This window comes from Boleophthalmus pectinirostris, unplaced genomic scaffold, assembly GCF_026225935.1.
Source record: "Boleophthalmus pectinirostris isolate CB_2022bp ecotype Guang Dong unplaced genomic scaffold, ASM2622593v1 HiC_scaffold_7, whole genome shotgun sequence".
NCBI lineage: Eukaryota > Metazoa > Chordata > Actinopteri > Gobiiformes > Gobiidae > Boleophthalmus > Boleophthalmus pectinirostris.
In genome coordinates, this window is record NW_026571473.1 from 21,236,381 (window position 1) to 21,252,395 (window position 16,015).

At 36.6% G+C, this 16,015-nt stretch overlaps 2 protein-coding genes across 3 annotated transcripts; one reads left to right on the plus strand and one right to left on the minus strand.

Annotated features, from left to right (window-relative positions):
- Window positions 1-20: 20 nt before the first annotated feature.
- fsd1 (fibronectin type III and SPRY domain containing 1) lies at window positions 21-9,583 on the minus strand. Its single transcript, XM_020940141.2, has 13 exons — window positions 9,416-9,583; window positions 8,585-8,680; window positions 8,372-8,503; window positions 7,725-7,826; window positions 7,153-7,175; window positions 5,945-6,066; window positions 4,996-5,205; window positions 4,630-4,728; window positions 4,401-4,545; window positions 3,845-3,927; window positions 3,324-3,575; window positions 3,161-3,249; window positions 21-2,474 (listed from the first exon to the last, which is right to left on the minus strand). Exons 1-13 carry the CDS (start codon window positions 9,428-9,430, stop codon window positions 2,364-2,366), a joined length of 1,479 nt encoding a protein of 492 aa, XP_020795800.1. The 5' UTR covers window positions 9,431-9,583; the 3' UTR covers window positions 21-2,363.
- Window positions 9,584-11,382: 1,799 nt separating this feature from the next.
- LOC110174092 (uncharacterized) lies at window positions 11,383-15,984 on the plus strand. Of its 2 annotated transcripts, XM_020940144.2 has the most exons (5): window positions 11,383-11,432; window positions 11,768-12,100; window positions 12,214-12,261; window positions 12,482-12,610; window positions 15,589-15,984. In XM_020940144.2, exons 1-5 carry the CDS (start codon window positions 11,408-11,410, stop codon window positions 15,768-15,770), a joined length of 717 nt encoding a protein of 238 aa, XP_020795803.1. In that variant the 5' UTR covers window positions 11,383-11,407; the 3' UTR covers window positions 15,771-15,984. The 2 variants fall into 2 exon arrangements, with proteins under 2 accessions (XP_020795803.1, XP_020795804.1); XM_020940145.2 differs by lacking the exon at window positions 12,214-12,261.
- The last annotated feature ends 31 nt before the right edge of the window (window positions 15,985-16,015 follow it).

Below are 16,015 nucleotides of genomic sequence, written 5' to 3' on the forward strand. Positions count from 1 at the left end.
TTTTTTTACCTTATGAATCACACACAGTGCTCTCTTACTTCTTTATTACCTCAATGTCTCATACAATATTGTGGAAAATTAAACTATTTACAATAAACCATAACTTTCTGTTCATGTAAAATAAAGCTAACACAAGTCTTATCTGGATATTTCTTTAAAGCATTACAGGCTACAGGTATTGTATATTAGGACTGAAGAGGTGCATACAGACGGAGCACCACGGTCAAGCAAGATTCACCATGAGTAACATATGACACAGAAGCATTTAGGAAAATTAAATTAAACACAAAAGTAAACATTTCTAGTTTGTTCATTGAGGTGGTCCTGAAGATTTATATTGTTCACATTAGCAGACAATATGTAGTGGAAGAGACGTCAAGTCATTGGAGAAGTCAAAAGGACAAATTAAGTTGGTTTTGGGGTAGGGGCTGAGAATCTAAAAGGTGCAGGTACCATAAAACATAAGAGTTTTCTTTCACCAAAAGTTCTACAGGATCAATATTCACAGATAAATGTGTATATTCTTTTATATTGTACTGGTTTATTACACAAGAATAGGAATAGTTGTTTTAAAGGTGCATTATGTAAATTTTTTGAGGAGGGTCCGCCATCTAGTTGTCTCCATGGACAGCATTGCTTAGCCTTGAATGTTCCACAGTAAGGCATTAAACCACCTGCTTGTCCTCCATGAGGACAAGCAGGTGGCGCCATTAAGCCAAAGCAGGTCTGTGGAGAGGTAAACCCACTCACTGTAACAATGCATGTTTCTCAAGTTATTTTCTTTTATGTAATTGAAAGCTAGACGTCTAATGCCACACAGTGGAACATTCTTGGCGACACAATAACATCTCCATGGAGAAAAACATGTGGAGAACTATTCCAGCAGAAAAGTAAAGTAAAATCCACCTTTAAAAAATAATGTACCGTCTAGACTTTTTACCTTTACAGTTTTTTGTGTCTTTTTGTGTCAGTGTCTTTAACAACTCCAGTTATTGACTTGCCATGATGTTAATTGCTCGGTTCAAAGATATTGTGTTTTTGTTTGTTTTTTGTAAAGTAACTTGCACCTTATAGATTTTTAGCTCTTATTATAGCAAGATGAAAGTAAATAAACTATGGCAAACTTGAGTTGGGTTAAACTTTCACTGATGTCCCTCAAAAATAAGTGGATCATAATAAGTGAACACAATGTTGGTACGTCATGTTGTGTTTTTCTTTCAATTATATAAATCATTATTATAGATTTATTTTTGTAATATACTTGTATAATCGCAGTTGTTTGAGTTACATTTTTACTGCTCATGACAGTAAGCAGAAAATATGTGATATGATTAGGAATAGTGCAACAAGCACAATTATATTAAATAAATGATAAAGATTAGAGCCCACATCTAGCAGTGCAAAATATTTAAACACTTGATTTGGCCTCAGTGTGGAGATGATAAGGAAGGCACAGGGAACAGCATTAGACAGGACTGGGATGACCTTTCACCTTTCAGGACAATATGGCTGCAAACAAATATGGAGGAAGCGGCCAGCGCCAAGTCTCTGCAAAAGCGGCAGAGTTACAGTGACAATGATGTGGAAAATTTAAAACTAATGTGCTCCACGCAAACTGCATCAGTCAGTCATATAAGAAGAACTACAGCATAGAGCGAAATCCTGCTGTTTCAGATATCACTTTAGAATAACTCGCAACAACTATAAAACAGTTATAAAGGGTGAATAAATATGGGGACGGGGTGAAAAGACTCCCAGCCAACAGGTGCAATCAGGTCACTGGCAGAGATTAAAAACAATTGTTCACTGTTAAATGCACTCACTAAGGAATACACTATTAAAAGCTGCCAAATCAAAATGGAAGCTTAAATGATTGAAATTAGCAAATCCCAAAGACATTATTAAGTAGTTAAATTTCCTAAGCAAACAAAACAATCCTGTCTTAATTTAAAACCTGCAAACCCTTTCACACAGAACTCTGCAATTACGATCTGAAAGTAATTACTAGTTCAGCATACTGTGAAATTAATCCTAAATTTAAAAACAACTACTTGTCAGAAAAATCACACTTGATTCAGGCCAACAAAAGTTTTTGGACGGAAGGAAGACATTGGCAAGACACCCAGAGCTCACTCAGACTGGACCAAGGACTGGGATTACGGGACATTAAGTCTGCTGCATTGTAAATAAAACAACTGGATATAAATGATTTTAGTGCGAGTTATTCTAAAATGTTACCCTGTTTTTCTTCCACTCACACAAACGCTGTGCTTGGCTGAACATTCGCGTGTCAGTGACTAACTCTATGATATGGCTCCAGGTGGTCTGCTGTGTTCACGTGAACGGTCAGTTACTGTGGGATCTTATGTGAGGCTGGCGTTGGAGCTGCTTGTGTTACTGTTCTTCCTCTGTCCGCTCTGTACCACCGAGGGCACCTGCAGACCGGTCACCACAGAGAAGCTCCCATTCCACACCTAAAAAAGACAAAGAATGACTTGTTTACATCTCCACAGATCTGACCTGTAACTTGGCCTAAGGGCATCACTGCTCATCTCCATAAAGACACACGCCTTACTATTCCAAACAAGTCACTATAATTTTCATGGGGGCAAGACAAGCAAACACCGTCCACCATAAATGTTATATAGTACAGTTTTAGGTACTCTTAGTTTAAAATTCTAAAATTTACTTTTTAAGTTAATAATGAAAATATTACTGTAATTTACATCAATCTGGAGTAGTAGCCTGAAAAATGATGTACAGAACTTGTAAAACAATTAGTAGCCTACTATTAGTGAGACTTTCTATACCAAGTACCACCAACAAAAATATTCAGCTCTCTGTAGGCCTGTTATGATAAAAAATTTTGAAGAGCGGTATATTTCTACAGAGATATACTACGACAAATAATAATAAATAAATAATACTGAAACTACTTTGTGCGGCTGACACAATAACAATAATGCAAGATAATTCCAGTAAACCATTTAAATAGACAGAATCTTTAAAGGCCTGAGCTGCAACAAATAAATAACATAATGAACCAATAATTTGCATTCAAAAGTACAAGAAATTGTAGTAGGTTTATGTTATTAAAATTAAAGTAAGTACATATTTTAATAATTTAATAGTGTTTGCCATAATGTAAAAGGTTTCTCACCATGAAGGCAGGTATAATAGGCTGTGGAAACTTGGTTTTAAAAGAGTGCATCAGCTGCTTTGTTTTAGCATTGTAGAACGACAGGACACCTAAAAGGCAAAAACAGAAATTTTACCAAGTACAATTTTAAAAGCATGATCTGTGACACTGTGCTTCATCCTACCTTCATCATAGTTACAGTAGACTCCAATGCTGTTGGGGATGACACAGTCCAGAGTGCGGGCCTTGTTGTTGTGCTTCGCGGTCAGACTCTGCTGCAGCCAGTTGTTCAAATGGATGCACCATGACGCTCCTGTTTTACCCAGCTGATCGAACTTCCCCAAACTCCTCAAAGCCACTCCCACCGCAAAGGTTTTACTCTCTTTATCGAAACGCACCTCCCAGTAGTGCTGCCCAGCATCGATTAATGTATCCGCTACAAAACAATACACAAAAAATGTTAACACTGATTTTTTAAATTATGCCAGTTATTCTCAATCCATTTGTGCATTAGGACATATTTAGATTTTTTTGGTACCACATTATATTAGATAAACTCACTCTAAAGCAACTAAACTGGACTATTGACTACATCGACTATACCGGCAGTAAACCAACTGAACTAAACTCAGTCCGACTAAAGGCTATGGACCCATGCCACAGTTTGCTACAGTCTGAGAAGAACTGAAGTTAGAGTTCCTTTACCTAGGACTGTATAGGACTCTGCAGTGAACCTATCCCTTCCAGGCCGGGCCGAGGGGGCTCTCTTTGGTGACATCAAAGCTGACCTGCGCACACAGGAAATCTTATTTTTACTTTCAAAGAAATCTTCTAAAACAGAAAGAGCACAAGATAAAACACTAATTTGGTACAACGCCCTTTGACACTGAATGCCCAAGGGCACAGTGCAATACAAAAAACATTTTCATTTACACTGGAATCTGTAACATCTATAAAATACATGTTTTTCTTGTAATTGTAATGTAATTTAATTTGTCATTTTACAACATTTATCTGTGCTGTACTGTACATAAAGATGACTAATATTTCACACAAACTGCTTCTCAGGAAATGCTCAAAAATACATTCAAAATGATTTGCCTGTGGTCAGTTGTTATTTTTATTGTCTCTGTATATACAAGTACACAAGGAGGTGTATTTAATTTTGTGGGCAATATTGTAATGAAAACACAAGTATCTATGAACAGATTCAGTTTTTGTATACTTGCTGAGCTCAGTTGTAGGGGCACAGATTGCTGACCTGGCTGGAGAGTGCATGGGGGAGTTTTTGTTCTTGTCTTTGCGGATGTCCTGTATCTTTCCTCCACTGCTGTCCCACTCTACACTCAGGTCCTCCACTTTCAGGTTCTGGTGAGATGAGCCCGAGTCCAGTTTGAATGTAAATGCTGCCGACACAAAAAAGGAATTTGATGCACCAAAATGTATATTGATATATAGCAGTAATAGCAATTTATTAAATTAATTCTGACCTGGGGTTTCTAATGTGACTGGCTCTGAGAATTCTCCTGCCACAGCCTTGTTACACGCCTTCACTCTGAATGTCATGAATCGTGTTTCAAAACGAAGACCTAGAAAAATAAATCAAGTTTAAAATAAACAACAGCAGGGAGGAAAGGGTAAAATATAATAACTTTTCATTTCAAGAAAAAAATTATTGAATTGCATTTCATGTATGTCCTGCATTCAAAAGTTTCATGGTTTTTTTTTATCAAGTGCAATGTCTGAATTTTTATTGTAACTAGCAAAAGAAGAAGAATATTTGAACATTCATTCATTTTTAAGCCAGTCTCTAGGCTCTTGTCTATGTACCCACTTCCTACTGTTGGCCCTATTACCTGTGATAGTGTGCTCTGTCTCCTTGATTCCCTCCACCACCATCCAGGGGTAGTCCTCCCTGACCCGGGGCGGGCCCTCGTGGTTCGTGCGTCTGTGCTCCAGAATGTAGTGGTCAATCTTACTGTCTGGCTCAGGCATGCTCCACACCACAGTCACTGTGTTATCACACACCTGGCACTCAGATACCTGGATCTCCGGAGTGGCAGGGACTAAAACCAGAATAATAGAAACTGTGTATTAGTAAATTTATATCTTTTGGTGTAGGATTAACAATATCCTTTGTCTTCCATGTAAAAGTAGTAATTGATAGGAAGCAGGGCAAGATGGTCTCAAAACTTAAGTCTCGTTTTAACAATATGTCATTCATAAATATACAGATTGCTGGGTTACAAACGACGTAAGAGTTGAATTTCTTTGTTAATTTTATATTGTAATTAATACAGAAAAACACTGTCATCTGGGACTGCATTCAGCATTCTGAAAACCTGTTACACTTTTAGGTTCCTGGTTGCCTGGTGTCTTGCATAAACAACAAATTCCATTTCTTGTGTACTTAGAGCTAGTTGTGTTTGAGATGGAAGTGTGTGAGACTTTCTGTGCTGTGCCGCAAGCCCTGAACTCTGTGGTAAACACGTGGGCTGTAAAACTAAACCAGCGACAAAAGAGCGATATAGATCTCTCGGTGGTTCCTTCCTATCAGACAACCTCATTTCATGAGACATTTGCATGAAAACAATACACGTCAAGTCGTGCTTTATCAAACGCATTTTATATCAGATAATTTCTCAAATGTGCAAGCTTTCAATTCTGTTAGTCGAAGTCTTATTTCACAAAGTCAAAAGGGTATTCATATAAATATAAATATTAATAATAATGTTTTTGTAAGCATTCTAACTACAGAAAGATAACATTTCTAATATTTTGTAAATACTATGTCGCATTTCCGACCTGGTAGAAACTTGAGGCCCTGCAGCAACTCTCGTTCCTGGCTGAAATCCACCATCAGGTGACTCATGTTGTCACTGGCCTTTGCCTTGAGGGAGAGGCGAAAGGCTGGGGCCATTGTCACACTGCAACAAAGAGGGACACAGACACTCAAACACAGTGGAAACAAGCACCCTTCATTATTTTACAGAATTTTAGGGTAACACAACCAAGTACTAACCAAGTACTACAACAATGCTCATTATAAATGAGACTATATCTACATACTGTATGTATGTCAGAGGTTCTCAAACTCAAGTAGCACAACAGAAATATTGTCCTAAAATTTCAAATGTGTATATAGTGTGTGTGTGTGTGGGGGGGGGAGTATATATATAACATAAAATTATATATACATATATACATTTATACACATATATATGTATTTTTAAAATATTAATTACCAGAAATATTTTTCACTTATATAGGACACATAACACTCCATACATGTGGGTTTTACTGGAATAATAGTTCTACAGCTCTATCTCCCCCACACCACACTAACCCTGAGCTACACAACAACTAGGATTTATCTAGGATTTTAACTGCAAATGGCAATTCATAGGCTCCAATATTTAGGTAATTTAATTTTATGCTCATGCCTTGAACAATTTAAAATGTGCACTGTGTACTTGACATTTTGATTTTTTTTTTTTATTAATTGTAATCTTTTTTTTAAATCATAAGCAGGACTAAACAAGTGCTTATGTAAATCTTAATAAACCACAACCAAACACTGGCTATGCTCACAGATACACACATCTGATTAATTATTATCTGGTAATAATCAGATTTTGAGCAAACCATGTAACTGTAGCCACTGACTGAAAATAATGCACCAAACAAGAACAGTTAATAAATACTCCACAGTACGACGATAGGAGATATGTACCACAGTTTGAGAACCACTGGACTAGATCACTACCATTCAGCAACACATCCTACATTAAAGCACATACAGGAGAAAGGCATTCAGGGGAACACATAGGGATGTAGCCTACAGTCTAAAGTGGACAGACCAAGAAAATCAAACCCAAGCTTGCCAAAATACATAAAACTGAAATGAATGCAATGACTATTTAACATGCAGGCTACAGCTTCAGACCATGGTTATTAATTAAAGAATAAGCTATAATGACAAAAGACAAGCAATTGATAACTTAGTACTATACCTATCCTTAATCTCTTTGGCCGCCTGCAGAGGAAGCAGAGAGGAAAAAAGAAGAAAAGAGATACGAAGCAGAGAAAATCAGAGTTGTTGTTGGAATAAAACACAGAATAAATAGTTGCAGATGTTAAATTTACTGTGCTGCTAGTACGACAATGAAAGAGAAAGGTTGAAATTTAAGTTATTACAATTATAGTATACAGTAGCGTGCAAGTCGGTCAGAAATATTCATTCCAATTCAATCATTATTATTATTATGCTTTACTATATGTAATGTTACAATGTAATAAAACCCAGGAAAGGCAGTCTAAAGTGTGTCATACATCTTTACTACCACTGGGATTAGCGCTATGAATGTGGTTAGTTTGCACCCTTCCGTTTGTAAATATTTGAAATTTTGTGTTTTTGCACATTTATACACAATTTTTATGTAAGATTTTCTACTGTAAATATGCACTTTGCACAGTACTGTGTATGGTATATTATTAATAATTTCTCAGCTCAATAAATGATCAAACATTACACGATTAGTCAACAGACCAATTCGACAGTACTTTATCAGATTTGTTGAGATACCTGAGTGAAGCCATCGGTCTCAGAGGAGCAGAGCGTCTGATTGGCCAGTTCAAGCAGCTCCTCTGAACTCTCCAGCGCTTTAGAGCAGGCACTGAGCTGACTCTATGGCAGACAGGACAGGAGAGAAGGGGTTAAACCCAAGACTTTATTTTCATATAATAAGTCTACTGTGTGCCACGTTGAAAAAACAGCTGAATCATTTGAGGGTCATGGACTGCACCCTGAGGCTGCTGCAGTTTTCATCTGTGCATCAAAAAAGACAAAATAGATCTTAGGCTATAACTTTGGGACACTGTCTGAAATTAAACTTCAATAAACATGTATTAAACCATATTGGATTACATGTTTACATCTTTTAACATGTAACACATACTGCAGTCATACAAGGACATAGTATTTTTAAGGTTTTGCCTACAGCTACAACCATGTAGCTTAGATAATACAGAAATAACATAGTTAGTATTACTGCTCTGTATATGGTGGCATTTTTACATCAATAGCCACTCAAACTGCATCAAGAAACAATTCACCTCGAACACACACACATTCATACACCAGTGGTCTAAGGTGGGGAAATTGTATTGCCCAAATTATTCATAACCTGATTAACATGAGCAAATTGTAATTAGATGTGGGCATGTGCTTACCTGCAGCTCATATGTGCGACTGGCCCGCTCCTGTTTGATGCGTGTGAGCATATTTTCTTTCATTTCGTCCAGTACTGCATGAAGTGCATTAAACTCTGACTCAAGATCCTCCTGGACACGGTTTGAGTTTGCCTGAAGACACAAGTATATTACAATGGAACTATAAAACAGAATAATGTTCCCATATGTTTAGTTAATAGTGGGTTACTGTACCTCTAGATTTTCAAGGTTTTGCTTGAGAGAGCAGACGAAGTTAGAAATTTCTTCATTTTTCACTGCCAGTGTGTGCGTGATCTTACGGAGAGATTCCTAAAGTAAAAAACAGATGTTGGACAAATATGATCCTTTAAGTAAATGAATGTAACACAACACTCAGAGGACTAACCCTCATCTTGTCTTACAACACCTTTCAAGAGGGGGGTTCTGGTTCATGAAAACAAGAGCCCAGCTGATCTTACTAACTAATGATCCTTTAATGAAATGTAAATGAGTAGGTACATGCATTTGATTGTACACAAACAATGGACACTCTGATGATGTGTTTGGTGAATGAGATCAGATCACAGAGGGGCCGTGAAAGAGGACCAAGCCCCTTAAAGAGGAGGACACTTCACGGGCGGAAGGACGCGCATGTATAATTTAATAATGCCGCTTCACTGGGCTACCGCAGAACAGCTGTCTTCAAATGACAAGGCAGTCTGTAATGCGACTTTCACTAGAGATGAAATTTAGTCTCACTTTAGATTAGCGTGATAATAAGTGAAATGGTCATTCATTCTGGACCTACACAGCCTGGTCGTTGATGCAGCTGCACTAAGGCCTATTTGTTCTCGACATTTTTAGTATTTGCCACAATATAACAATACCTGAAAACAGTTAATAGTATGCCCATTGTCATAGAAACAACACCGTTTGGCACCAGTACGTGTGACAAATTTGCCTCTTTAGCGGCTTCTACCCCTCCTCCTTCCTTTGTACGCTACGCCCTGGCTCAGAAGGCTCTTTGCCCCATCCCAGACACCTGTTCCCCGGGCTTCGGCTCACCTTCTGGTCGCCCATGTCGTCCCTGCGCTTCTCCGGCGACACAAGAGCCGCAAACCCCGCCGCTTCGTCTCCCCGTGTCTTATTTTTGCGGTATTTCCTCCGGCGAGCTGGTAATGATGCTGCCGAAGTGAGTGCAACGCATCTTCGGCCGAATCCCCACCAACGCCTTGGGCCGTAGGTCGCTCTGCGCATGCGCTAAAAGAGGATTATGGGTAATGGTGTTTCTGAAGTGAAAAGGCGCAGATACCCTAAAAATATATATTATTTCGATCGCACACAGTATAATAGTAAAATACATTATTGTCATTACTATACATACTCACTTTATTTATTTTTTTTTTTTCGCAAGAATAAAACTTACTGTTTAGCCCTAGGCTACACCTTCAGTCGCTGCATGGGAATATCAGCACATACTCATTGTACAAATATTGCTTCCTAATTTATAAGTGAATTCTTCTCTAGACTTTATTTTCTGTTTTAAGTGTATTCTTTGTCTGAGCAGAAATTAACCAACACAAGAGGAAAGGGTTCTTTTCCCCAACAGTGCCTAAACCTGCATTCTTAGAAAGAGAATTACTGTAACTTGACTTAACACTTGCTATTTTCCCAGGGTATTGATTTCTAGACAAGAACCAATACAATAAAACATCAATATTGTGACTTTGCTTCACAGGGAAAGGCTAAGGATTAAATAGAGAAGCCTACTTAGGTAGAGTGATTATGTAAGTCAGATGGCCGTACTGTTCAGCTGATATCTCCTTTTAGGGAGAAATCTTGCTGCTAAACTATAGACTGTTTGTTGAGGAACATATCATCCCAAATATACAATGCATTTTTCTCTTGGGTTAATTTTGTGTGGTTAAGTAAAAAAGTTTAATTTGCTTGAATGTTTTCAAATTGCACTTTAAACAGGATTAGAATTTGATCATTAAAGAGTCACAGTACTTTAACGTATGCAGATTTTACTTCAAGTATTTTTGGAGGAGGGCATGCAACTATGCTTACCTGAAAAGTTCATCAGCATAATATTAAACTTAATCTATCTCCATGGAGACAAGCAAGGGATGCCACTATAGGTCAAGTGACAGGTTGGATCTGTTTAGAAGCAGGTCCACTCACAGTAAGAATGCATGTTTTTCAAGGTTTGTGTAAGTAATCAAGCAGATGTAATGTAAAGATGAGTTTAAAGCCATACTCTGAAACATAATGGACAAAGAAATAAATGGGGGCCAGTCCACCACAAAAATTACATGCACATTTACCCAAACATGCATGACTTCAATTCACAAAGCAAATTACCTCTGGGATCTTGTTCTTGTTCTTGCTGCAAGTTTTGTGCAGCACAGATGATTCAGTTCACCTTTCCTGTTCTTTTGTCAGCATTATGAAATCTAGATATGAGAGGGAATTTTCTATTATAAACCCAAATGCAGAACTGCAACACAGGGTAAGACCACTGTTAGAGTGCACACGATACAAAAATCTAAACCATTATTTAAATGTGTCTTGCCACAGAGAAGCATGCCCTCATTTCAGGGTTAAACAGGATGAAGATGAGCGACCCTGTGTTTAACACCTGGGCACCAAAAGCCACAGTGGCACCTATAAGCCTGTCACCTTTAACTGAAAAGATGTAGTTTGAATTTTCACTAGAAAGTGATGCTAACTTGTGGTTGCTTCTTTTTCTTTGCTTTTAAACCTGGTTTAGCCTGAGATTAGTCAAAATATTTAATCTTGGTCAACACCAGTCTTATCAGGCTCTTTTCCTTCTCCTGTTTTTACTCCATTATTTGAGACTAAAGCACCATCGAACTGCTCTAAAACTAAAACTAAACAAATATTATATAAATATATTTTCAGCTTGTTGTGTACTTCTTGTTGTTACAGTAATTATGAGAAAGCCCCTCCTCCCACCTACATAAACCTTTTCATGTACCCTTTTCTGGTCATAGCCACAGTCTGTCTGAGAGGAAGACTGTCACACACGATACAATGGAAATTTGGCTGCTGTTAACAGGTAGATGACTTCCTTTGATTTGAAACATACAGAAATAATTTATTTAAAAAGTGATATTGGTCTAAATTAAAATTACATACACAAAGTATAGAGGTATTGTGTTAATACTATGCCATAACATAACAGTAAAAAGCAGTATGTGTTATTGCCTTAAATTATAATAAAAACAGGTGTATAAAATGTAAGACTAGTGGTTACGTGAATTAGCTATGCCTTGAATTATATTATTTTACATTATATTTACATATTACTAGGCTGATAATTAATTTATAATACATTGTGATTTTAGTCTTATTGCATGACTATTGACACATTTTGTCTTTGTTTATTTTCAGTACTAGGAATGGTTTCCTCCACTTCCACATTGATCTCACTAGTAGAAAATGGAACTGAACCAAAAGACATTCAGGAAGGGTCTTCTGTGTCTCTACTCTGTCACTTGTTCACCAATAGCTCAGGACGTTGCATTGTTACTTGGTTCTTCAACTCTAGTACAACCTTTAAGATCCAAAACCTTTCCACGCAAAGGTTCAGTGACTGCAATGAACAGAAAGTTCACACTGTTCACAATGTTTCCCAAAATCAGAGTGGATTGTACTTCTGCAATTCTACAAAGGACATTCCAATTCTTGAAAATGAACTCAGTGGCAAGACACAGCTAAATGTCGGTAAGTGTTATTCAAAATACCCATCACTTAAAGTAGAGAGGGTCACTAAATTGTAAAAGTGATTTGCCCTATTTATATGTTTTAAGTTAAGATTTATTTTATTTTTGTGACAGAAAATAGTTTATTGGAGATCACATCACTACCTGGTGTTACTGAACAAGGTCTGTCAAATATGCATCCTGTGTACCTATATATCTGTGTATGTATATATATATATATATATATATACACACTGGTAACTGGGTTAACATTGCCCAACCTTAATACAATGTGGCCGTATTTTTAGGGTCAGAGCTTTTTTGTATGCAAAGGATGTTAAATAGTAGTAATAGTAAAGTAAAGTGTATAATTACTAAATGTATTGTTTTGTTTTTTTCCCAGTTCCTAAGAAGCGTCCTTTTATGTGGAGTGACTGGTGGATGTGGATCACACTGGGAGCTGCAGGACTTGTTTTATTGATTTTGGTGTTAGTGTGTTTCGTGCTGAGAAGAAGACAGCTCAAACAAAGAGGTAACGCAATCCACGCAGTTTAGACAAATAACCAGAAATATATATTTTTATACTTTTTATATTAAAAATACCAATATTTATACCACTAACTTACTAATTCCTAAATTCTCAATCATACCTCAAAGATCTGGTTTTAACAGTAAACTGGGGAAAGAGGAATTCAACCAATCTTTAACATACAGGACACAATAAATACAATACAGTCACACATTTTTACAGTACATATATTATTAACAAATACTATGTTCACTTAATATTGCAAGTATACATTTTTTGCCACATTTTGCTTCAACAGTAACCTCATTCTTGGTTGACTAAAGACATGTCCTGCTGATCGATTAGTTGACTATAAAGGGGGTGTAGCGAAAGCTCTCAAAACTATTACATATCTTTATATGTATCTGACCCAAACCAAACTCACAAGACTACACCTGCACTATTTACATTATTGAGGCAGAGAAAGATAATAGGAAAAAATATATTTTTGAAAGACAGATGCAACTTGTGAATCATGCCTTTTTATTTATTTACATACATTATTACATACATTTCAACTCACTGACTTCTTTTTGATGTTCTTTCTAGTGTTCTCATATCCTTATAATCTAAATAAACAGGTAATACTATTTAAATATTTAAATATTTTGATAGATGTAGGACTTCATCAACCAGTCAAATTACTAAAGCCTACAGTCCTAAACCTCATCAGTCAGAAATGTACATTTTCTACAATTCTGATCAAACATCTGATCAAACTGCAGATGTTTTACTTACTTAGTAATTGTTATTACAAAGGGTATCCCAAATTGGGCCTGCCAGCAGAATTACACCACTTGTTTGGAAACCCTGGACTATAATAATAATAATAAAAATAATCTGTACATCAGTTTATAAATTTAAGGCCAATAACCATCGCTTTAAAAAGCATCTTGCCAAATGTGTTTCTTCTCAAAATAAAGTTGACTTTTTTCTCAGAATATAAGCATGTTGTTTTCAGACAATATTTCAAAAATTTACCACTGAAAATATTTCTTTACACCACCAAAGAATCACAAGATCATAACAAATTCCTCATTTAAGGTGAAGTGATTCAAGCCTAGACCTCTATCTGCAAAAGTACTTTTGAAGCCTCAAATAATACATATAGATATTGCATGTGCTGAAAATGCAGCATACAGCAGGTGGACTACAGTCTAGTTGCATATGGACTCTGCCATCATAAAATGGTGGTTTGTGGTAAGACTGCACAGGATGAGAACACTTTAGACAATGTTTCATCTCAAGTGTGGTTTCAATTCTGAACTAGCAATTTTACATCGCTGCAAAGGAAATCAAGACACAGGGTGAATACAGTCCTATGCATGAGAAAAAACAGGGCAAAAATATTGACCAGTAGTTAAAAAAATATCCGGGAGTAACACATGTTGGTGTTTTAACGCCCCCTCAAAGCTTAGTTTGAGTCATCACAAAAAAGAGACTGCTGATGTATCTAGAGCATATGGCAACTAACAATAGTAATACAATAAGATGTTAAGCAATATTTAAGCAAGCAACATGTTTCAACAAAATCTCACAAGGTGCAACAAGACACAAGACTGGGTCACATCACATAATAAACTGTTCTATTCAATGTAGAACAGCTTTTTAAACAATGTGTGTAACCCTTCGGCACCTAACCTTTTTGTGTCTGAGCAAACTGTAAACACAGAAGAAAAATCTCACAAGATAAGTTTTGGGAGCAAGTCGTTGTTTTGCAAGTCTTGCAAGTCTCAAGTTCGAATCAAGTCCCAATTCAAAGACTGGCAAGTCCAAGTCAAGTCTCGAGTCAGTGGCTCACAAGTCCAAGTCGAATTCAAGTCCTGCTCTGAGCTTCAAGTCATTTCAAGTCTTTAAATTGAAGTACCAAATATAGCTTAGGTTTTGCAATTTATGAGATTTTTATTCTAAATTGTAATGCTTAATAACAGTTATTTTGTCATGTAGTCTGCACTAAAATGGAAGGATCATGGTCTATGTAGTTCCTGTTACTGTTACATTCATAGTAACAAATAGAGAAAACATATATATTTTGAGGAGAAGCATCATTGACCATCAAGTCTTACTCCATTATATTAAAATCATGTCTCAAGTCCTCAAAATAGTGACTCAAGTCTGACTCAAGTCCAAGCCGTGACTTGACTGGGTTATACATTTATATATACAATTAACTGTTATTGCAGATAGTAGAAATCAAAATTCACACCAAACTGTACTAGTAAGCAGACATAGTTTTGTTAAGATGCTCAGTGAAAAAAAAAAAAAAAAGATAATTAAAAAAACAAAACAAAACAAACAAACACATAAAAAACAAGCCAGTCAAGAGAAAACTGATACACCAAGAAAAATATGATGTATTTCACAAAAAATGAGTATGGCTACATATTTGGGTTGTATACCTACAGTAATATGTGTGGAAATATTTACACCAGTTTGAATGTAAGTGGTAAAGACAAAGAATAGAACATGATAGAGAGAAAAATTTGATTTGTGCAAGAACTTGGTGATTTTGAGTTTGTCATGTATATCAGACAATAAATAAATAAAATTATTATGATTATGATTATTATTATTATTATTAATCATCATCATCATCATAAATACATAAATAAATAAGTAGCCTGTGTTCAGTGGAAATATGGCTGAAGGTAGACCACAGTATGTAACGTTCTGGAGGTGGCAATGGAAAGTTAAAACCCTCCTGTGGCTTAAGAGATAGAAAACATACCATAACAGACAACTTCACCCACACAGCTAAACAACACAAAAAACTGAAATATGGCCAACTGCATTATTCAGTCATTTGACTTCTTTGAAGACTGAAAATAATGTCATATAAGACTGTAATATGAGGCCAAAATACATTGAATCACAAGACAATAAATTGATAGCCTTAATTCATTGCCCAACTCACCTTTCTGAGCTTGTCTTATGTTTTCCAGATTTAGATTGCCGGATCTACGCCAACATGCACCCGGTGAACTGCAGAAAACAGCCCTCTCCACGAGTCGGACCCCCAGATACGCCTAACACACTGAAAATGGACTCATCCTACCAAAACCTGCGCACTCCAGACGTGGGCATGAGATACGAGCAGAGCAGAAGAGTCTCGCCACGCCAATGACATTACACTGACACTGACATTAAGCACTGTTCTCATGCATGTGGCATATTTTGCAGTTTGTGTTATAATGTTGTTCCTCAATTAGGCACTAGAGGGAAGTCAAGGTGTCAGAACGGCAACATCTGTATTTTTCATGCTAATGTACAGTTGTAATATATATATTTTTTCAGTTAAACATAGACTACGCAATAAATAAAAAATATATTTTATTTCATTACTGCCTGTAGTGCGTCATTAACCTAACC

Coding starts and splice junctions, on each gene's coding strand:
- LOC110174092 (XM_020940144.2), top strand. CDS start 11,408: ATGGAAATTTGGCTGCTGTTAACAG. Junction 11,433..11,767: donor AATTTGGCTGCTGTTAACAG/GTAGATGACTTC, acceptor GTTTATTTTCAG/TACTAGGAATGGTTTCCTCC. Junction 12,262..12,481: donor ACCTGGTGTTACTGAACAAG/GTCTGTCAAATA, acceptor TTTTTTTCCCAG/TTCCTAAGAAGCGTCCTTTT.
- fsd1 (XM_020940141.2), bottom strand. Junction 3,928..4,400: donor CCCATGCACTCTCCAGCCAG/GTCAGCAATCTG, acceptor CTGTGTGCGCAG/GTCAGCTTTGATGTCACCAA. Junction 3,576..3,844: donor AGAGTCCTATACAGTCCTAG/GTAAAGGAACTC, acceptor ATTGTTTTGTAG/CGGATACATTAATCGATGCT.